Source organism: Pelodiscus sinensis, chromosome 21 (genome assembly GCF_049634645.1).
Source record: "Pelodiscus sinensis isolate JC-2024 chromosome 21, ASM4963464v1, whole genome shotgun sequence".
In the NCBI taxonomy this organism is placed as follows: domain Eukaryota; kingdom Metazoa; phylum Chordata; order Testudines; family Trionychidae; genus Pelodiscus; species Pelodiscus sinensis.
Window position 1 is genome coordinate 845048 of NC_134731.1, and position 24057 is coordinate 869104.

The 24057-nt window shown below is 42.6% G+C and overlaps 1 protein-coding gene across 1 annotated transcript in view; it reads right to left on the minus strand.

Moving 5' to 3' along the window:
* Nucleotides 1–207: 207 nt before the first annotated feature.
* The window catches only part of RPA1 (replication protein A1), a 32685-nt gene continuing 8835 nt past the window's right edge, over nucleotides 208–24057 (minus strand). The window contains exons 6-17 of the mRNA XM_075904474.1: nucleotides 21287–21376; nucleotides 17886–18018; nucleotides 16907–17009; nucleotides 15592–15660; nucleotides 15253–15445; nucleotides 13959–14098; nucleotides 12405–12553; nucleotides 7916–8048; nucleotides 6342–6518; nucleotides 4367–4474; nucleotides 1633–1719; nucleotides 208–1258 (exon numbers count right to left, since the gene is read on the minus strand). Coding sequence (XP_075760589.1) covers nucleotides 1148–1258; nucleotides 1633–1719; nucleotides 4367–4474; nucleotides 6342–6518; nucleotides 7916–8048; nucleotides 12405–12553; nucleotides 13959–14098; nucleotides 15253–15445; nucleotides 15592–15660; nucleotides 16907–17009; nucleotides 17886–18018; nucleotides 21287–21376 — 1493 coding nt within the window. The 3' untranslated portion in view covers nucleotides 208–1147. The remainder of the gene's footprint in view (nucleotides 1259–1632; nucleotides 1720–4366; nucleotides 4475–6341; nucleotides 6519–7915; nucleotides 8049–12404; nucleotides 12554–13958; nucleotides 14099–15252; nucleotides 15446–15591; nucleotides 15661–16906; nucleotides 17010–17885; nucleotides 18019–21286; nucleotides 21377–24057) is intronic.

Here is a 24057-nt window from a genome sequence, read left to right on the forward strand (position 1 = left end):
GCAGGCACAGAAACGGTAAAAAAAAATCATTGCATATCCATGCTGCCAACATCAGGCAGAGAAAACTCCATTCTTCAGTCTAATCTTAGAGTCTGAAAAAGGTAACATCTCCCCTCCCCCCCAGTGAACACTTCTTATGAAAGCTAATTAGTTGTTTTCCAGTAACAAGAAATCATCAGTGTTCAAAGAAAGAATTCACAACACAGGAACAAAACAAAGCTTTGTTTATTGTTTTTGTTTATTGAAAACACTGCTTTAACCAAGTCCCCGCCCCTCATACAAAAACTTCTGATTAAACACTGTTACAAACAAAACTAAAGAAATTAAACACCAACATAGGAAACATGTATAAGGCAGGAAGTATGTGCAATCATCAGCCAAAACCACAATATTAATTGAAGTGAAAACTAAAGCAATGCTTTGTAGTTGTCTAGATTTCCCTGGGGGTCAGAGTCAATGCTTATCAGCCTCTCCCAGAAGAGACAATTTTGATTAATATCAGACCCATCTGACTCAGTGTGATAAACCCTGAAGGAAGGATATTCTTCAGATATGAGAGATATGCCTTTGATTAATAATTCTACCATATTGCCATTCCAAGCATTGCATTCCAAGCCTGGCACCTGTGAAAGAGAAAGCCTTTGAATTCTGCAGACAGAGGACTGACTCGAGCTAAGAGGCCCTTTCTCTTTAGTCCACATCAGAAAGCTGCATGACAATCTCTCCCTCTCACCCTCTTCAGAACAGGTCAGAAGTGCCAAGGGTGCCATATATCATCACGTTTTAAAAAAGCGCTCTCTAATTTCGCTTTTAACCACCAAAGAGCGCAGTTACTTTAGCAAAGGCAAACAAAATGTCTGAAGGATGAAATCTTCACGCAGGTTGCAGGCCTGCAGGAGAAGCTAGTATCAGTTTGTCTAGAGACTCCTCTTCAGCTCTGCCATAGTTTGACCACGACAGCCTTATTTACCGCCGGGATATCTGCTCACAGAATTCCATGAAATCCCTTTCCCACTCTAAGGGCTACCAAGCACTGTGTAACTAATGGCAAACTCTCACTGGGGGCTGGGAAGAACTCAGTTTAACTTCGGCTCTTTAGTTATTCGGTATGGAAGTTCTAGCTTCAGCTCAATCGGCACCATCCTTCTCATCCTAGCTGTACTGCGTTTTTCCTGATGCTCATGATCAGCCTTTTGCTGTATTCTTTGTAGTTCACAGGCTTCACATCCATCACTGTAGCCTTAATACGCGACTCATCCTTTGAAAGAGAAAAGTGGTATGTAAGAGAGGGAGAGCTGGGTCTCCATGCACCAGACACGAGTTCTAATCTGCCCTTGCCCCAAGCAGCTTCATTATTCTTGGTGTCAAATTTACTTCCAGAGCTAGTACTTCCTGTGAAAACCAAGTGTAAAGCTAGATTTTGCTGAGTAAGAGAAGCAGCATCACAGAATGATGCTGATCCTTCTCTCATTCCACGCTTATTTAGTGAGAGTGGCCACTGTCACTTTTGGAAGCTGCTCTTCCCCTCACCCCCCCGCCCCCCAAAGCCTAAAAGGAGGAAACAACTTCCTGTCAATCCAGTCTAAATATAGCAAAGCTGCATGTCCCCTTCCCCTGGCGGGGGGTACTCACATTGTAAGTCTCCAGCTTGACTCTGATCCTGAATTCGTACGACCTGAAGGTGGCATTTTGGAACAGTTCCTCAAATGCCTGTTCGTTCTGTGAGGGTGCAAAGACAGACATGGGAGGACAGCTTGCCAAGCGTCCAACTGCACCCTACAGTGCAGACTACTGGATCAATGAAAGCATGCAGCATAGTAACATCTAGGCCAGAGGCCTGCTCTTCCAATGATGTGTTTAGTTTACTCAGCTGTAGTTTAAATTAAAATTTAAACAAGATGAAGCTTCTAGTCCATGTTAAAGAGTCTTGATTGGCCATGTGAAATAATGCACAATTGTCTTAAGTTTGCAGAGAATTACACTGAGATCACCAACAGCTGTGAATCCCCCACACCCTCACAGCACTTAACTGGAGTTAATTCTGATGCCCAGAGGCACAGACATGCCAAGATGGTTAGCCATTTCACTGCCAACAGTTTCATCAGACTTATTCAGCTTCTGTAATTATCTAGTGAAGCTGCATGTATCCCAACATCCTGACACTTTATTCATGTGAAAAGGTACCATACAACAAAAAGGGGGGGTTGTTCTAATTTTATTTTTAATATCTATACGACTGTCTAAGTTGCATGGAAAAGCTGTTAAGTGAGGGAAAAATTAAGGTGACAAGCTATGGTAATGATCTGTCATGTGTCTATTTAATATAGCCTTTGCTTACATGGCCACATACTATTTCTCAAGTACAGTACACGATCTCACAAACTGTGGGAGCAGTGGGTTTTTTTTTCCCCCTTATAAAGCTTTACTTTTTAAAATCTGTACAGACATTCCACTAAATCACACAGCCCTTAATACAATTTTAATAAGCCAAGTATTTCTGAATGATGTTTCACATCTGATATCAGTTTTGACACCAAAAGATCATTTTCAAGAGAAAAAGATAGAAAAAATCCGAAGGGGGTTTTTTTGGAAGGAAGGGAAATTGTGGTAGAGGACAGGTATGTATACATAGAGATAAGAAAAATGTCATTTTTATTAAAGTGTAAATGGTTATTAAACTATTCAAATCAGATGAGACAGATGTCTAAAACATCTCTGCACACACTATTTAAAAAGCCATAATTTTTTGTCAGGCCCACAAAATTGAATTTCACGAAGCAACACCAGTAAAATTAGTTTCAGAATTGAGTTGATAGGAGATTACGCTAGCATGAACAAGAAAGTAGGAAGCCATGGGTAAAACCAAATTCCTGCTAACTGTAGTAGGAGTCTCTCAGGTGCTCCTTGCACACTCATTCCAATAAAAAAAGTTCCAATCTTACAATGAGACCACATCAGCCGGACACCAGGCACCCACAAATCCCTGCTAATTTCAGTGGTGTTCAGTGGAGTTTTGGCCATACAGAACAAGCTGCAGGATCCAGATATACTGAACGTCCTTCAAGAGCCCTTTAGAGTTAGTGAATTGTCATAGAAGTCTAACTTGTAGACCATAAGAGTAAGTGGTTTGCCTGCCATACCAGATAACATGTTTCTGGATTGATTTATACTAACTTAGTATTATAGTCATTATTGTATTCATTCTATTTAGACTAGCTATAGATGTTATGTTACAGGTATTCATTGTATTAAGCTGTAATGCAAGAAACCTACAGGCCTGAATCCTGTACAAACAGCTAAAGCATATTAGAGGGAGCTGCATAAACAACCTCTGGCCCAGATATAATTCTTGCTCAGCACAGATGTCCCTTCATTTGGGAACTAATTAGGGAAACCATATTGGAACTGTATCTACTTTGAGTTAGTTTGCCTGACACAAGAATCAGTCAGTGATCACAAAAGAGACAACAAAGCGAAGATGTTCAGGGAGGGACCAGAGGCAATGTTTTTAGGAATGGATCATGCTGATGAACATGTAGTAGTAAGTGTCAATCAATTAACCTATAGTGTAAGGTGTGCCCAGAAATTCTAAGGGTGCAGAAACAGATGATGGCCATAGTAGGTTGGGTTGGACATCAGCAACATCAAGACCCTATAAATATCCATAACATTTGCTTTAGTGGGGCTTCTTTGTCTTAAAACTTCTTTACCTTAAACTTTCTTAGGCTCTTTAAGTTCTTCAAGCTCTCTCTCTCTCTATGCAACTCATTCTATTAGTTTGGTTTATAGTACAGCTTAGCTGCTTTATATTCTACCTACCAGGACTTCCAATTTCATTGGCATGCCAAAGACGAGGCTGATCCTATGTTTCCTAACATCAGGTCACCAGGAAGGGTTGAGAATGTGCTGGGTTAAGTCATTCTTTAATTCTGTAACATTACCAGAGTCCTTGAAATATATTATGTTTTAGCAACTTTATGCCTGTTAATGTTCGTTACTCTTCTACTTGTTTTAATAAAGGTTTTAACAAATTGGTTTTGTCCTCTAAGTGCCCTTGCCACGTTCCCCAGAATTCCCCTTCTGGAATAGAACTCTCTGGGTTCTCTCTCTTTCTGTAACTTGGATTGGGGACAAGAACCTAAGAATCTTCTGGTCAGATACGGCCAATGGAGAACCATAAACCCGAGCCCACAACACTGAGGTCTACAAGCGACAGGATGAGAAGGGACAAGAGACCTTTCTGAGAGTAGCGCCACTGTGCTATAGCTACTATTGGTAGTGTCCAAAACCCTGTGACAAAATACATGGAAACAATTCCTGTTTTCTCTCGCTCTTTTTTTTAAAAGGAACAAGTTAGTTGACTCACCTTTTCTTTCAGTTCTCCAAGGAAAGCAGCATTCTGGCCAAGAATTACCTCAGCTGACTCCTGAAAACAAGTCACCCACTGATTCTCCTGACAGTCCGCAATGTTCACCTAAAAAGAGTCCACAGCCATTTAACCAAATTGCCTCCCACTCAAGAATCAAGTTCTATTTTATGGCTGGGGACAGGATTACACTTCAGGTGTGACTTGCAGCCCCAAGTTCCATTCCTTTTGTAACCATTTGTACTCACTGGGGAACAAAGGGCAACATTTGTTTTCATATTTCAGAGGGGGAGCCATGTTAGTCTGTTTCAGCAAAAACCAGTCCTGTGGCAACTTAGAGACTAACACATTTATTTGGGCATGAGCTTTCGTGGGCTGGAGCCCACTTTGTCAGATGCATCTGATGAAGTGGGCTCCACTGCACAAAAGCTTTTGCCCAAATGAATGTGTTAGCCTGTAAGGCGCCACAGGACTCCTTGTTGCTTTTTAACCCTTTCCCTGGCTGCAGAGACTGTCTTAACAGGCTTCAGCCTCAGCTGGTGTTAAACTGCAAACTGAGTCAAAGGGAGGGGCCAACAAGCTGTTAGTTTCAGCCTAGGGAAAAGCAGCCATATGCTGCCATCATCCTCAAGTACTAGTGCAAGTGAGAGCAGACCACAGACCATTAGGCTCAGCGCAACCCAGCAAGGAATGCAGTTAGCTGCAAGCAGCACTATACCTTTTGCATACCAGTGAACAGGAGAAGCAGCTGCATGCAGACAGAACGGCCACACTATACGAGGTAGGCGGGGTTCCTGTGCGGAAGCCTGATGTACATCTCTCCTTTGGAAACTGGGGCTTGATGCACAGGCTATGACTAACTTAAAGACTATGTTTTAAGCGTCAGATGCATAGTGCTTTCAACGGAACAGTAAGAGTCCGCACTAACTCAGATGCCAACACTCTTGTAGGAATGGACACAGCTGGAGCTTTACCTTAAACTGGTTGTGGGGGGGAGAGATTGCAGGCTAAGAAACCAATTTGTGTCCTAATTTAATTTTAATATCTCCATTTCAAACCAAATTATATCCAGGTATTTCAGCAAAACAGCATGCAAAAGCACACTACCTTGCGACTCCCACAATACCAAGAAACAATGTGGTACAGGTTAAAGACCAAGCAAAATCCTTAAGTGAATTCTCTGGCTTCAGTGAAAAACAGGAGATTCAAGTGGTGTGAAATTCAAGAGCACACCTCCCACATGCCCCCTACACGCCACAGAAGGAATACTAATCCATAGGGTACTTTGTACATTTTTAGATTTTCTAATAAGATGAGAATTTCTATTTGGAAGCACTGCTTCATTTAGGCTTTGTTACCCAGAGTGAAATTGCAGCAATAGATCCCCTCCCAACTAGACCCCCCCAGCACAGTACTTCTAAAGGCAGGTACAACCCGCTATTTTTCAAGCATTTTATAAATGTAAAGGCTGAAAAGAATCTCAATGTGAGCGGTGCAAGCAGGTGTCACAATAACAACTCTCAGACACACTATTCTGAAGCAGGTTCCATTAATGCATGAGACGCAGAACACTGCCTACAAAAGAATGAACTAAATATAGGAATCAGCTGTAAAAGTGCAATTACTGCTCCCAAGAAATGCCATTTTACATTAGTTTATCCTCATAACAGAAGAGATGCGGGCCATCTATGCTTGGCACTGCATGCCATACTTGCAAACCAGAATCAACTGAGTTAGCTTGAAACTTTTCAGAGGAAAGAAAAGCTTTTAATTAAAGCACACGAAAACAAACTACTAATCAGATCAATGAAACCTAACCTACTTGGGAACAGCACATAAGCTGCTTACTGCTCATTTACCCACAGGACCCATGTATTGGACCACACTGCTCTCCGACCAAGGAGTATAATTACATACATACTAGGCACATGGTCAATGAGCAACAAACACTATTTCACCTAATCCTTTTGCTTACCGAGAGGATCATTCGATACTTGAAGTTGGGGAACTCGCGATCACATTTTTCACAGCGATACAACCCATTTTGTTGGTCTATCACTTTCTTATTGCAATCCTGAGAGGGACATGCCTGATATATGCAGTTCTCTTTGCGCAGGAATACCACTGTGGCCACACAGCTGAAATAATCTGCCTGTGAGAATGAGAGCACAATGTTAGTCACAAACACTGGGATTGCTTTCTGAATCTGAGTTCTCACTAATTGGAAAACACGGCCATCGCTGGATTCTTATGACGAACAGACCCTCATTTTTATGGGTCACTGGGACTTGCAACTCAAATCTGCTGCTGTAACTGCTCTTGGGCTTCATCACGTTAAATGAAGCCCCTAACTCTTCACTGAACCATGTTCACAATCACTAGTTATTAGAATGAGCACGTTTGCTTTCCCATTGTCTCAAGTCCAGACTGGAGATTCATGTTCTGTTCATTCGCAACAACAAAATGTCACACTTTCCCCCATTCTTCTTTTGAAAGTGAAACAGAGGGGGAGGGTCTATACCGGGGTGGAGGATCATAGGCCTGAGGCCAGATATGGCTCCCAGCCTGCCCCCGGGTCTCAGAGTCAGGCCCCCCCCCAGCAGTGCAGAGCATGAGATGTGCTCTAGCTTCCCTGCTGTCCCACTGCAGGGCTGGGCCCCCTAGACTTTGGTGTGCGAGGGGGAATGTAGGGTGTGCGTTTCTCCTTCTCAGTCAAGGGTTGTCAGTGCAGGTTTGGGGTTTTTTGGGGGGGCTTTTCACTTGTATGTGGCCCCCGATTTTTGTGTGGATCAGTGGCCCCCAACCCAAAAAAGGTTCCCCGCCCGTGCTCTATACAATAGTGTGTACTGCAAACTCATTCAGCAAAACCACAGCCTGAAGAACAAAACAACACATGAACTGCCATGCATCTGGTTCATAAAGTCCAGTCTGACAGTGGCTAACACAAGAAACTCCACAATGGACAATTATGGAATGACCTGTCTATATGAAAAGGTTTTTCTAACCCTTACATGCTGGTAGGTATATACCAAAATGCTTTAGCATTTACATTTCAAAACTAAAAGGCAGTGTGACCTCATGAACAAAGCACTGAACTGGGGCTAGATGTGGCTTCCAACCCCAAAAAGAACTAATACATTCATGGAGAGCAAGTCTATCAATGGCTATTAGTCAGGAGGGGCAGGAATGGCGTCCCTCGCCTTTGTTTCCCAGAAGCTGGGAATGGGTGACAGTAGATGGCCCACTTGATCAGAACCTGTTCTGTTTAGACTGAAAGCTCATTTGGTCACAATTTCTTGGTTTTGTTTTTGTTTTTTAAACGGGGCCAGGAACTCTCTTGGGGATTCTAGTTTCTATTACAGTAGGATAAAAGTGAGGTCATAAACTTCAGGATCTGATTAACCTTTTCCAAACTCAGTTAAAACTAACGTTCTAATAGGCTCCATGGGTAACCCTCAGCAACTGGCAATTTCAAACACCACAGCTGAGTAAAATGCAACTTATTTTCTAGGTAGTATACCCCGTTTGCATTTAATAGCCCGATTTTACCTTATCTCCTTGTCCCAAATTTTCAGATTTAGCCTCATACAAAGTTTTCCAGTTGGTATTTCCTCCAGCTGTTGGTCCACCTCTCAGATCAGAAATTGAGGTACCTTCCAAAAGCTGCCCTTCAGAGTCAAACCTGAAAATACAGTGGTTCTTCCAGTTTTGGATGCAAACTAGCCAGACTTATCCAAAATCTTGTATTTAATTTTACATACTTAATGCAAGAAGTATTTTATCTGTAACTTTCACAGGAAACAATTACTGTATCACATTTGTAACAAAAAATGATTAAAGGTCTAGAAAACAAGTTATGAGGGAAGGCTGAAGGAATTGGGCTTGTTTAGTTTGGAAAAGAGAAGACAAAGAGGACAGGATAGCTGTTTTCAGGGATCTAAAAGGGGGGCACAGGGAGATGGGGGGGGCAAGGAACTGTTCTCCTTGGCCTCTGAGGATAGAACAAGAAGCAATGGGCTTAAACTGCAGCAAGGGAGGTTTAAGGCTGGATATCAGAAAAAGTTCCTAGCTGTCAGGGTGGTTAAACACTGGAATAAATTGCCCAGAGAGGTTGTGGAATCCCCATCACTGGATATATTTAAGGGCAAGTTAGACAGACATCTATCAGGGATGATCGAGGGTGCATGGCCCTGCCGTGAAGGCAGGAGACTGGACCTGATGATCTCTCAAGCTCCCTTCCAGTTCTAGTGTGCTATGGTTCTATGATCTATATTACACTAAAATAATATTTCAGGATAAATCCATACTGTTCTAATGAGCAGAGTCTATATATATTTGAGAGAGTTTGTGTGTCTGTCTGTCCATCTGAGTCTGTTCCAGAACTCCTCCTAAACAATAAGAGCTAAGATCACCAAATTTGATATGCAGCTTCCTCCTACCATAAATGATAGCAAGGTACGGGGGTTTGGTTGTGCCAGAAAAATGGGACATGCCTGGAATCCGACTGTTTCTCATCAAACAGAAAAGGAGGGGTCTGATAGCAGGGACAGTTATACTCCAGAATGACCATGGGGGAGCAGCAAGTGTACCAGGCTCAGGAAGCAGCTACCAAGGGGAGCTACCGCTGGCTGGGTGGCACAGACCTTGCTACCCTACCTCTTTCCCCTGAGCCTCCTCCACACTTCCCAATTTTCTGGCCTGACTCCTGCTCTCCCCCCCCCCCCCCACACACCTCCCATCCCCCTGCCCTGACTCCTGCACACTCGCAGCCCCTCCCCATAGCTCCTCCTCACCCCCCCAACCCTGACTCCCGCACCTCACACACACACACACACAGCCCCCGACCCTGAGTCCCTCCTTAAGGGCCCAAGCAACTCTGGGTCAATGTGCTAGTATTTTATAATCTCAAAGGTGGACAAATTCTGCTTTACATGCCCATAGCTTTGATGCCATCCAGTGGCCAAGACAGTAACTGCATATATTTTAGAAGAAGCCAGATATTTGCATAATTAGAATTAAATTATATGCTGCCATTATCTTTTCTACAGCTTTGAAAGAAAATCAAACTGTTTAATATATCATATTTCTTGACTTAAAATAAGCAAACGTGTCTGTTGGTGAAGCATATGCTACAAGACCTGCACATGCAATGTAGTAGCAAATTCATTTAAGCAAAAAGCTAGTTTCAGATGGGTGAAGCCTCCCAGAGACTACTGTCTACCAAAGGGTAGCCTTTTGCATCACTACAACCACGACCATTAACTGAACTACACTACATCTGCTTTGCATAGTAGAAACTCTCTAAAAATGCCACTTGTTATATATCCATCAAACAGAAGTCCACAGGAACAGCAATGATCATTATAGGTAAAACAGCATAAACGTTTGATTCTAATCCCATTTTCAGCCACTCACTTTGAGGCAAAAGTTTCTCATTTCTGTCTTTACCCAAAAGGGATTTTCTTCTGGAAATTTTGAACAGTTCAACTATTTTGGAGAAGAGTGGAACACCACTTAACTACTGTAACAGCTCATTCTTGCAACATTTTTCCTGCCCAGCTCTACAGTGAAAATGGTTAGGGAGTGAAAGTTGAAACCTGGCATGAAGACAGACTTCACTGAGAAATGCTTTTGAGTGATCGGATGAAAAATGCTTTGGATTTGTCCAAGTTATAACCTGCTGAAAACTGCTCTGTGCATACAATCCTTTTGCTAAGCGTAAGAAATGTGCAGCTAAGGCAGCTACAGCACCTGATATGTGCATCGCTAACTCAGCGGCACACTGAAACTGAACTAAGACCATGCAGAGCTAAGGTAAGGGCTCCTTAGGAAGATTAGAAATGAGGTCTTGGAAAGACAAGACTTGAAGCTTGGGAGTCACCGAAATGGAACCCAACTGTGTTGCGTAGAACAGCATATGCGCCTTGTGCAGTTTTCCAAGGTAACCGATGTCAATTTTAAAAGCTCCGGAGCCCTTTCTCCAATCCCCTTCTAAAGGGGCATCTTCTCTAAGCTTCCCTCAAATACTGAAGTAAGCCTAGGAGCAGATGGGTGGTACCAAGAGGGAGAACCAGAGACTGCGTTATGACGATCTATCCCTCCCATCAGGGTCAGAAGCATCTGAGAGCAGGGTGGTGAAAGTCCCATCACTTCTTTCTCCAGAAACCGCAGGAGGTGGCAAGTGGCACTGATACACTAGACCCATTCTTTGATGGGGGGGAAGGACATCACTGTCTTGAACAAACAAAAATCTAACTCTGATACTATATAGGATTCTGACAGTCCAGAGCTAGGAAACCCAAAAGCTGAAGCATTTACTGCATTTCTCTCTCCCATCCCGGAGGAATTGCAGTGGATTGTTACTTTAATGCAGCACTATTTTTCCTTTCCTTAAGGAGGAAAGGTCTCTGGCTTGTTTGGAAGGCCAGGCACTCTCCTCTGCATCGTAAGGTTGTTTGACTCAGTACAGCGCAACACAGAAATGACACTAGACAGTATAGACACATGACCACACTAGCATAAAATGGCCTCAGAGCACTAAGCTACTGTGCATAGGCAACTGCCACCAAAATATTAACTCTGGGAAAGCATGTCCAGTGGATCATGTCTCACTTGCGCCATGTTCTTTTTGAGCAGCCTGCAGTCCAGTGCAAAACCACACTATTCCCCTCCATAAAGTCCTGGTGCTTAGTTACTGAAAAGTAGCAATGCCATCATGCTACAGTTGGGGGGGGAATAGAGAGGAGGGGGACCGGGTAAGCTTCTCATCCTCGCCTTCCAGACGACACACTTCTGCTCTCCCCTATATTTTTGACCTCATTTATTGGCCTCTCCCCATATCTTCTGTTAGGCTCATTTTCACACTTTTTTCCATGGTGTGCCTCCACCCCTTTCAAACTCCTCCTCAAACCTCACTTAATTTTACAGAAGCAAAATGCAGGACAATGTAGCACTTTAAAGACTAACAAGATGGTTTATTAGATGATGAGCTTTCGTGGGCCAGACCCACTTCCTCAGATCAAGTAGTGGAAGAAAATAGTCATAACCATATATACCAAAGGATACAATTAAAAAAAAAGAACACATATGAAAAGGACAAATCACATTTCAGAACAGGAGGGGGATGCGGGGGGGTGGGGGGGAGAGGAAGGAAGGTAAGTGTCTGAATTAATTATATTAGAGGTGGGGAGAGTTAGATGTCTGTGAGCTAATGGTATTAGGGGTGATAATTGGGGAAGCTATCTTGGTAACGGGTAAGATAGTTAGAGTCTCCGAGAAGGCATGAACAAAGAGTGTCGAATTTTAACGTGAATGACAGTTCAGAGGATTCCCTTTCAATCTGCACTTGAAAGGGAATCCTCTGAACTGTCATTCATGTTAAAATTCGACACTCTCCGAGAAGGAATGAACAAAGACTCTAACTATCTTAGCCACTAGACCCTCCTTCCTACCTTTAGCTTCCCAATAACTTGTAATGTAGCAGCACTAGGGGCACCCCTGGAATTGTATTAATTTGCTGACAAGGATCTAATGTGCCTTTGTTATACCATAAAAGGCATCTAATAAAGGAAACTGTAATACAACAAAACCTTCCTAGAATCAAAGTATTCCTCCTATCCACAATAGATGAACCTACATGTGATCCTGCAGGGTGGATAAAGCTTGTGGAAGAAAAACATTATCTTAGGTAAAATCCACAGAAGAAGAGTTGTTAAAAGTCTGATTTCATGCTGCTTTCCAAGGATCTGGGTCAGCATGCACCACTTCCACTCTAATTGCTTCCTCTCCAAGTCTTCAGAGGTTGTCATAGGATTATAGGTGTCAGTTTAAAAATTGTAAAGTCAACCTCTCAAGAGGCCATAAAGCCGCCAAGAGAAATAGAAACTATTCTACCTAGAACCCAGATCCTGTGCTTCCCTTCTGAACGTTCTAAACTGCTTACATGTGGATTACAGGGGTAAAACAGAACAGAATCTCCAACAAGTCAAAGTCAAGCAGTGGGCAGCCGCCTCTATTCAACACAACTACACAGTCATACCAGCCTCGAAGTTTAAATGCTTCTGGACTATCCGGGTTCACCACAACTGTGCTCGAGGTCAGGACAGAAAGACTCCGGCCACCAAAATCAGAAACTCTGGCTCCTTTGATGGCTACCACAGGCTGTCTAGACCCATCAAATCTTTCCGCCTGTGAAAACATAAAATATAAATGGCACAACATGGGCGCTCATCTCGGTTCATAATTCATAGATCATGACTACAAACAGGCCCAAACTGGACCAGATTGTCCAGCTGTATCTCTGAGGCACAGTATCTAGGTCAGGTCATTAAGCCTTGAAAACAGGCTATTAATCGTTGTTTAAAGGATTTTTGAATCCCCAATGGCCAATCTCAGAGACTGCAAGTAGTCCCCAAAATCCCATCCTGTGTGTATTTAAGTGGAGAAAAATGGTTTGGAAAGGGAGGATAGCTGTCCCAGATCAGAACAGACTTAACCCAAGGATGATTTCTCTCTTGACAGTAACATGCTAACAAGAGGACCTATGTGGTCAGAAAAATTATTGCTTACAAGAAATGCAAGTTGCTTGTTTTTCTTTTGACCTGCTACACTGATGAGAATGCCTTATCTAGTTTAGCTTACGAGAAGAGTAAATTTAGATATATTGAGCAAACATTTTCTTTTAATTCCATTTTCTCAGTTTAACTGAAGCAAAATTTATTAAGATTGCTGTCATCTGGGCACTTTCACAGAGACATCCCCAAAGAGAAGAAAACCCCATAAATATAAAAATGACTATTTGCACAGCAATAACATTTAGCTCTTCAGTGGCACCTTCCATCAGAGGAGCTGTGTGACATATGAACATCTAGCCCCGAGATGTCCAACATGCTAGCCACACGTGGCTATTTGTCTGGTTGTATGTGGCTAGTATGCTTCAGAATGGGTTGGACACCATGGCTCTAGCCTCAAAGAATCCTTGTCAGGTGGATAAGAATCATAACTATTTCACAGACAAAAAACTGAGGCATAGATCAACAAGAGCCTACCACATTACTTGTTTAAGGCCACATCAGATATTGGTGGCAATTCTCAAAACTGAGCTCATGTTCCCAAAATCCCAGTCCTGTGGTTAAAAACCAAATACATTCATTGGCTCTTTGTTCTTGCTAGCTTTTTGAGGTTGACCCCTCCTCACAACCCCAGGCAAGTTTTGACTTTATTCAGCATTCCAAGGACCCTGCCCTACGACTAAACCTTAACCCTGCTGGATACCTTTGGTCACTGAGCTCTTTCTTGATCAAAGCAGCAACTCCTCTAGAGCTAATGCTGACAGTGCTTCCTGAATACGAAGGCTGCCAGAGTCTGGAGAGAAATAGGCATGTTGCACATCGTGGCTCAAACTATGCCAGATTGGCCACAGTATAAAGTTATTGTGGAGAAAGGCTAACAAGGTCAGATCAGAGAAACCAAACTAAATCTTTTACCCTCTATACAGAGACGCATCCCCACTCTTAGCCGCCACAGGTGACATATTATACCCATTCTTCTCTCTATATATGTGAAAGCTCAGAACAGGTAACCAGGCACTTACCTCATCTCCCCACAGAGTAGCTGTCACCATCTTCCCAGATGTATCCATTAAATGCACATTCCTCTTGGATACTTCTCTATTGGTAGATTTCACTGTAATTTTAGTGATGTCTTCATAGCTCTTACAGACTCCAATTATGTCTGAAAAGCAGGCATAATTCAGTTTGAATTACTTGAAGGTCATGACTGGGTCAGAGGAGCAAAGACGACATGGGAAGAACTCATACACAGGTAGCATCAGATTACATCTTCAGAGATTCTAAATCCCTATAAAAATTCTAAAAGTCTAAAACTTGGGAACCCTGTATATTAAAGTTGAAAGGCTGTTAGTGAAAGGAAAATCCATTACATCTTTGCAATGCTATTTTCTCGATGAATTTAACAGTTCATAAAGTAATCCACCATAGCAGGTAGATTTAAGATTTTGTGCAATCTTCTCACCTACCACTTTATAAAAGAGACTTCATTCTCACCTTGCAGCACTACTTGCTTTTCCAGTCTAAGGTTCTCTTGAACCAGGGGATTACAAAGCGTCTATTATGCAGACAAGCATGTTCCAGCAACTATGAGGAGGACACCAAAGTCTTTTTCATTTGACAACCCAAGCATGTATGTGGACACTTTAGAAGTGATAAGCTTGTGCAATACGCCCACTAATCTCTACATTGCTTTGAACTCTGACATTTGTTTCTAAACGCTAGTTGAACACCTCTGAATCATGCCCTCTGGGATTGCTGACAGTGGCCAATATTAGGGGACAGGACACTGCATTAGATGGACCTTTGGTCTCCCCCAGTATGGCCATGCTTATGTTCTTAACATATTTCTGTGGAGCCACTACAAGTGAGAACTATCATCCCAGCCTCTGATCTTCCCAGAGTGCTTTACCCACTGAGTTAGAGGAAAGTTTCAGAGCTCCTAGTGAAGCAATGCAAGACAATCACAAGAAGTAATGCCAAATGTATTGCAGAGCTGCAGAAAGATGCATACAGAATGTTTCTTTGCACCTTCCCTCAGAAACAGAACATATCATACTTGTGGCCCCATTCACCTTCTAGTTTATACTGCAAGCTGGCAGATAAATCAGTGTGCATGGCTAGTACAAAGAACCCCAACTCCCTAGCACCAAGACTAGCAAAAGTAACTACCTGAAGCATTTACCTGCCACACTGCAGTGCCTGACAGAGAACATATTAATCACATAACACTATGTTTCACCACCTGCTCCTCAATTATTTGCTACAAGACAAATGATTTTAAGTTTCTTGGCACCCCATCTTGCTATATGGACTCACCAACAATTGTGTCTTTGCATGTGTTCTCCAAATCAGAGATGGGCACAAACGCAAACTGAACCGAAGGAAGGTGCTGAGCATCCTCACAGGGTATTACTGAAGTCTCATTACTGAATGTGATCTCATAGTCATTTTTCACAGCTGTATACTGCTTATTAGCTGTCTTTAGATGGCCTTTGGTGAAGTAATATACCTAAAGAAAAGGAGAAGGGATGAAACATAGGATACCTCTGCAGTGAAATGCTGCAAATGACCTACGCACACCGTTAAACAACTCAATAGACTCTATAAACACCCCTCTAACTCATACTGGTTATAAAATAAACAGTCATACTGTACCTTATTCAATTCAATGAGCGGAAAAAACTTGTCCACTTGATCATTGAAAGCAGTAGCTCTAATTTCACCCTGCAGGAAAATGCAAAACCCAGTTAGAATTAAAATTCAATGTGCAAAGCCTTCCAATATAAAGTGGTTCCATTTCCATAGATGTGGAATACCCTGTAAGACTAGCTCCAAACCCGCAACAAACATCTGAGTTCATATCCATGACTTTACTTAAACCCACATAAGAACCTCCAGAAAGAATGGCATGTACTAGCAAGTGCAGTATGCCAACACATTGTTGTAAAGAAGTGTAGCTCTGAACAGATATGCCCAAACCTTGCATCAATTATGTCATTTTACAGATCAGGCAACATCTCCTTTTAGACATAGCATTTAGCTTCACAAATTATGGGATAACATCACGCTGATAGGTACAGCAGTGTGTGTTGCGACAAGCTCTTCCCTGAGTGACAATTAATGGCTGAGCTAGAATTCCACTAGTTAAGATATTTATGCAATAAAAATATTAAAAACTGTCAGTCAAAATGCTGACAGCATGCAGACGTGAAATAAGACTAATGAAGATGTGTCGAATTACGAACATTTAGTATTGAAAAAAAATCTCATACGAACAAACAAGCTGCTGTATAACAAAAAAAATTAATTGAGAAACTGACCACGTTTCATTCTTCAAAACAAACCAGAAATGGTTTTCCTCTTCAGCATCTGTGTGAGAGTTGTATCTCATAAAAGCTTATGCCCTATTGCCCTAATGAATTTGTTAGTTTTTAAAGTGCCACTGAACTCCTTGCTGTTTAAACCAGAAATGGAATTTCCCTGTATTGCATATTTATTCATTTTAATTAGGAAATCAGAATGTAAGTTTCTATTTGAAAATGCTCGTTTGGATTACATTTTTTATGCCTTGCATGATGGATGTGATGTCAAAGCAACAGGAATGGGATTCTTCTGTCAATCTAAGAGAAGTGCCACAAAACTGAAACGTGGTCTGTGTAGAGACCAAATTCTGATGCTGCCACCATTTTTGGCCACATACCACTGAGCTAACAAAAGATGCAAACAACAGCATTTAGGGTCTCATTTTAGATATCTATAAAGACTCTGAGTGAATGAGAGTGGGACATACCCTAAGACCTCAAAGAATGCCATTCTCTATAACAAATCTGCCAAAAACGTCCTTAGTTCTTCCTTCTCTCATTTACTTAAATACAGAAATTTTGTTTCTCAAGAACTCATCTGCTTCTAACTATGCAAACTTCCAAGGCTCTCTTCGCTGTCGTATCTTGGATCCCACCGCAGCACTTACACTTTCATCAACCAGCTCTATAGAGAACAGCTTTCCCTCACCGCGGGAGTTGCTCCAGGTGCGAATCTGGCCTTTTTGGGTAACACGAGCACAAATGGTCCATCTGGAAACAAGACAGTAAGAATTAGTAGTCCAATGTCCTTTTTTAGAATGGAGTGGAGTCTTACAAATTTCACAGACTTTCAGTTTCTATGCTGTTAATACAGAACCTAAGATTTCCCACTGTTGCTCAGTGACTCTACTTGTCTGTGTAAAAGGTACGGTGTTTATGCCACTGAAACAGAAATTATAGAGAACCAAAAACATTTAAGAAAACAAAGTCACTTTTAAGGCATATAGCATGATAAAGTACCAAAAAATTCTCCTAGAAGCATCCCGCCTTTAATCTTTCACTCTTCAATATTAAGCATCCCCAGTAAAGCAGTATACCTAGACTGAAAGGCCACATATTAGAACCTTGCAGGAGTCCAATTTTCAGGTTCATACCATGGATAAAATATAGACTAAAGCAGATCAGCTTGTATAATTTAACCATTGATGTTCCCAAAATATTTATATCTACGTTCTCTTAAAACAGGATGTCATTTATCCTGAAGCCAGGGTGCACAAGTTTATGGTAGGGCAGTTAAACAGGCTACTACCAAAAGGAAACATAACATGTCAATTGATTTTGAGGCAACATACCATACTAACAGATCAAAGATCAGCAGAGCCCACAGACTCTGTGATCAACTTTTATCATGTGATCCAGAGCCTAATCTCTGATTATCAGAGTTCCTAGCACATAGGGTAATCAAAAAAATACCTTTAGTACCTGCTGTATTGAGATAACTGACATGGTGTCCAAAAGAAATTAAAAGAATTTGACAGACTTAAAAGACTGGTATTTCTTCTGAGAAAGCAGAAATTTACTCTGAGTGTTATTTCTTCATGCCTACAGCACTCTTTGAACGTGGACAACAGAGATTCTGTAACTCACTTGGACTGGTATGGATTCAGACTTGCAATTGGTACAACTTTGGACTGTGATCCACCAGGGGTGCTCAAGAAGCTGGAACCGCCTGCTTTCCCATACTGCTTTGTGGGGCCATGGTACTTCACCGCAGTGGGACCTAGAAAAAACACACACAAGTTCAGCTATATAGAACTCAGACAAAATGATCTTACATGTCTCTAAGCATCAACAAAGGTTAAAATAAGTTAACTTCAAGTGGCAAGCCCATATCAGGTAGCACTCTATTAATCTGCAAGAGACATTCTCTCACTGAGGGTACATCCACATTTGCTCCCTAGTTTGGACTAGGGATGCAAATGTAGGCAACCGAAATTGCTAATGAAGCGGGGATTTAAATATCCTGCACTTCATTAGCAAGATCTCGCCCGGCGCGCTAGTCCGAATCACAGCTGATTCAAACCAGAAGTGCGCGCCAGGACACAGTAGTTCGAACCAAAGCCCTTGGTTTGAACTAACGTTACTCCTTACTTTTTTATCCCCGCTTCATTAGCAATTTCGGTTGCCTACATTTGTATCCCTAGTCCGAACTAGGGAGCAAATGTAGACATACCCTGAGCTACAGGAAGATGATGTCCATAAGCAAGTAGAAAGAAATGCACATAGGCATTTATAAGGCTTCAGTCAACATGGTATTTAAGCAACAAAGAGTACGATTTTAAAGACATTAATCACTGTTTTAAAGCCCTTCTATTCTGGAGTCACAAACTGCACCTGTTTCAGAAGAGAAATGTTTCAGCCTTTTTTATGACTATTAAATAGTATAAAAGAACCAGGAATGGCAGCCATGAACAAGTGTCCACAGATGTTCGGTTAGAAATATTAGCTGAGTGCCCATGAAGTAATTAGTAAGCATGAACCAACACCAATAAGTGTGACAAGTTCTGCGATTCCTTGGAGAAATCCATCAAATAGCTTATAAGTCTATTTATGCTCCTATGAATATAGACTGGATCACCAAATACATTTAAATAAGGGGTAAAGAAAATAAGGTAAGAGTCATTTTCACTTCCGTCTTAATAATAAGCAGGTTTCAAAATTCTCTATTTCAAAATGTTTCTCTAACAATGAAATTTGGGGAAAAAGTCCAAGACAGGTCCCATATTTTACTCGTAGCTCAGACTTGGATTGAAATCTTTTTGTTTGAAAAATAATTCTACAGCTAGACAGATAATTTATGCCAATTTAAAGCCCTCAGCAAGAACTAGTATTTATAGAGAGAGTTTCAATTGAGTCTCATCCATATAACATCTAACCATTCTGTTTCAATGGCTTAGCACAGACCCACCCTTTCAATCAGTTGGGAACCAGAGGGTCACAATGTAGTTTCAACTAAACAAAACGCTAATAGGAAGAATGTGCAATATATGCCAAATAAAGTCAAGAATTTTTACCAAGTTTCTTTCATGTGTTTTAAGATGGACTCATCGTTCTTCCCTCACAGAAGGGGTCAAACATTTCAAAGGCTGTAATTCAGAGGTGGGCAATAATTTTTGAAGGGAGGGCCACTTCACAAATTTCAGAAGTGTCCGTGGGCCGACCCAGAAGGGGCAGAGTCTTGGGCGGAAAGGGTGGTCCATGTGCGATGAAAAGATGCCAATATGTTTTTTTACACAACAAAGTAATTACTTTGTTGCATATAATGCATACAACATTATCCATAGATTATCATAGAAGGCAACACTTGTAAAATCTGTAACAACATCGTTAACATTTTGAAAACACCTGAAGCATTTGTAACAACAAAACCACCAACATTAAACATTTAGTTACATCAGTGGTGGGGATCCAACCTGCGAAGCGGACATGGCTCACCAGGGTTAGCCCCGGCAGCCACCAGTGCTTTATTTACATGCACCTCCACCGGGACAGCTGCTTGAACCTCCCGCTCACCATGGAGCACCATCTCTAGCCAATGGGCGCTGCTTGAATTGGGACACCACTTCCTACAGCTCACATGGGCTGGGAATGGTGATCCACAGCCAACAGGAGCTTTAAATGGCCATATCTGCAGAGGCACAGGATAAATCAGCACTGGCAGAAGCCACATCTTACTTATTGCCCACCTGAGTTTAATGCAACTTATGTGCATTAAATTTAAGTGGAAAAGAAAAAATGCAACTCAGTGTGAAGAAGAAAGTCTATGTTGGACATTAACAAGGAAGACGAAGTCAGGTGTCACTTCTGATGTTGCAATGCAGAGCACTACTGCAAGATGGTCATCACTGACAGAAGAGCTGTTCTTAGATTTATTGAATTTCACCACAGAAAATGTCTGCTCGCAGATGTAAGTTGATCTGAACAATACCAGCATCTTTTGGGCATGAACCTTGACCTTCGGAAAGCTTTGTTCATTGAGAGATGACTAAAATTCCAGAAGTGGCGTTGATTTGAATTGCTCTGCAAGCAAGGCATCACTCTGCAAGTCAATAAGCTCAATTTGGAGGTCACCTGGAACATTGTCCACCATGTATATGAAAGGAGAACAAAGCCATGCTCCCCACTTCTTACCTATTGCCTGGCAGCTGCCCGGCAGGCACAAGCCCTTTGAATAGAAGCAGTTGAAAGGCTCCCAGGCAACCAGACAGTGGGGAAGAGGTGTGAGCTCTTTTCAATTGCTTCTGTTTAAAGGGCTTGAGACTGCTGGCTGACTGCCAGGCAATGCAGCCACCCAGCAGGCGAGCCCTTTAAATAGAAGCAGTTGAAAGGGCTCACATCTCTGGCTTCCTAACAACTCAGTAGAAGCTGGGCGAGCTGCAAGTCCTTTTAAGTGCTTTTATTTAAAGGGTTGGCGCCTTCCCTGTGCCTGTCAGGCAACCCGTTGCCTAGCAGCCAGGGAACACACGAGCCCTTTGAATAGACACAGCTCCCGCCCCAGTCCCAGTCCAGCAATGTGCTAGAGGTGTGAGGAGCTGTGATCCCTTTCAGCTGTTTCTATTTAAAGGGCTTGTGCCTTCCCTGCAGCTGCTAGGCAAGGTGCAGGGAAGACACAAGCCCTTTAAATAGAGCTAGGGGGCGGGGCCTGAAACTGCCTCATGGGCCGGATCCAGCCCACTGAGAGGCTTTTGCCCACCCCAGCTGTAATTCCTTTTCACTATGAAAACAGACTGCAAAGACTCTTGGGCAGCAGCCTCTCACGGACCAGAAGGGAGAGGCGCCACTTACTGTTCGTTGCTGTCAACTTCTCATTCCTGGCTTAGAGCAGCTTCTTGCCCTCCCTTTTCTAGGTGCCCAGAAGCTGCCTCCATTCTCTGCTGTTAGAGCACCCTACGTTGGTTTTACTTTGCAGCCCTAATCCAACTCAGACTCATGATTCAGTCCAATAGGGCCAACTACCACTGAGACACCCTGAATGAGAAGTATCTTACCTGATGCTGAATTCCCAGTCTGCTGCTGTGGTTTGCTGTATGTTGTGGTGGCAGCTGGAGTGGAGGAATGCTGCTGCTGGTGCCCCTGTCCTGTTAGTCAAAGGGGGAAAAACTGCTTATAGTGCGATGGACTGGTGACCAAGGTAATGAGAACTGCCCCAGGGCGCCAACCTTACCTTTACAAGAGCCTAATCGCATACAACACCCTCTAACATTCAAATGCGTTACAAAGCAACTGCAAGCCACCCTGAGGCTATGTGCACAGCAGACACAGGACTGCAGCACAGCTATGGTGCCACAGATAAGCTTCTGTAGCACAGATGCTTCCCACAGCAATAACAGGGGTCCCATCACCAAGGAAACTCCAAAATCTCACCCAGCAGTAGATGGAAGCATTCCTCCTACCTGCACTCATGTTGAGGGTTACATCGCCGTGGTTACAGTGCCCAATGGATTTGAATTTTTCTCCACACCTCTGAGCACCATGGCTATACAGGCAGTCCCCGAGTTACGCAGATCCGACTTATGTCGGATCCGCAGTTACGAACGGGGATTTTCTCGCCCCGGAGGACTGGAGCAGCGGGACGCCTTCTGAATTAATCAACTACGCTCTTACATCCCTAGGCTATGCTGACCTAACTTTCAAATGTAGACCAAGCCTGAGCCTGCCACATCTCCCACAGCAACTACTTTATGGAGACCCAAGTGATTTAAACTGACTTTAGGATGCCTGTCACAGGGGCTGCCCTTTGTGGGGTTGGGCACCCAGCTTCTCTGTGACATGGTCCACTGAAGAGAGAGTTAATTAGTTAAGAAACAGCTGGGTCTCAGTTCAGTTCTCAGGCAGGCATCCAGAGCAAAGAGGATGCTCCTCAGGGAAGCTTGAGTAAAACCACTCCCAGTGGTGAGTTCCAGGAGACCAGAGGCTCCCAGAGAGAGTAACCAGCCACAGAACAACACAGAGAAAGCTCCAGAGGAGAAAGACTACAAAGCTCTCCAGGCAGAAAGGCTTGAGAGAAAACCTGAATTAGCACAGGATAGACTGCACAGCTTCAGAAAGAAGGGAAGCCCTAGGTCTTAAAGAAAGTGCTGGCTTGCTTACATAGCATGTTTGACTATTGATTAAATAGACTCAACCCCCAAAGAGGCATTGTTCATTGAACTCACTGAAAGTCTACTAAGGGAAAATGAGGAAGACATACCCACAGTGTCACAATGGAATATAATCTTGTTTTCAACAAGAGCCCCACGGAATAAAACACCCACATTCAAGCGTGTTATAAAACAAAAAAAACCATCTAGAGAAGAGCCACAGCAAGCGACCACTTTCTATTACTACTTCAAAAGAATTCAGGGTTGACAGTTATTTAAAGGGACATTATTAAATGCATTAGAGCATTCCTAAAACCAAAATACCCACCTGGGGAAGTGAAAAAACAGATCAACAGAGCCAAAAAAGAACCCAGACATGAACTACTTCAAGACAGACCCAAAAAAGAAAACAACAGAATTCCACTTGTCATCACCTACATACAGTCCACACCTTAAACCCCTCCAACGCATTATCCACAATCTACAACCTATCCTGGAAAATGATCCCTCACTCTCAGAGGCCTTGCAAGAACGGCCTATTCTTGCTTACAGACAACCCCCCAACCTGAAACTAATTCTTTCCAGCAACCATGCTACACAGCTACATCGTAAGCATCTAGGAACCCCGGTGCAATCAGCCCCAGTGCAACTCTGTGCACATATCTACCCAAGCAAATTCATCACTGGACCCAACCACATCAGCCACCAAATCAGAGGCTCATTTAACTGCACATTCAGTAATGCGGTCTATGCCATCAAATGCCAGCAATGCCCGCCCCACTATGATATATATTGGACAAACTGGACAGTCCCTACGGGAAAGAATGAATGGACATGAATCAGATATCCAAAAAGGGAACATACAGAAAGTTGGTGGTGAACAATTTAACCTCCCTGGACACTCATTAAGGCATGGGTTCCCAAACTGGGGGGATGTGAAGAAATTTCAGGGGGGCATGAGGTGACCCAGTCCCCCCATTCATCTCACCTCCCCCCCCACCCCACACCCAAGTTTTGCTGCTATTTTTGTTTTTCGGCCCCAGTCAGCTCCTTTTTTTTTTTTTGGCTCAACAAGTTTTGCTGCTATTAAGGGGGGGGGCCTGAGGGTTTCTCAAAAATCAAAAAGGGGGCATGATGCCGAAAAGTTTGGGAACCACTACATTAGGGGATCTCCAAGTTGCTGTTTTGTTTCTACAGTGTCCCGCCAGCTCCAAGTTGCTGTTTTGGTATAGAGTCTAGACCAATTCAAAAAGCCAAATACACAGAAAGGTTCGGAACTCCACTTCATTCACAAGTTCAATTCTCATGCAAATGGTTTACATCGCGATATTGGATGGCTGGGACATTATCAACCAACCAAATAATGAAGGTGCCTATGGTTCTTTATGTCTGTGTAGAATCTAGTGTTAATACTCTTCCTTTAGTGATAGAAATGTAGTCGTGTTAGTCTGGTGTAGCTGAAACAATTTTCTTCCACTACTTGATCTGAGGAAGTGGGTCTGGCCCACAAAAGCTCATCACCTAGTAAACCATCTTGTTAGTTTTTAAAGTGCTACATAGTCCTGTTTTTTGTTTCAACTCTTCCTTTACATTGCAAACTAATGGTTCTTATCTGCCTCTTAACGATCTAGTCTTTAGGTGCTAATAGACTATTTTTTGATTTTCCTGCTACATATTGG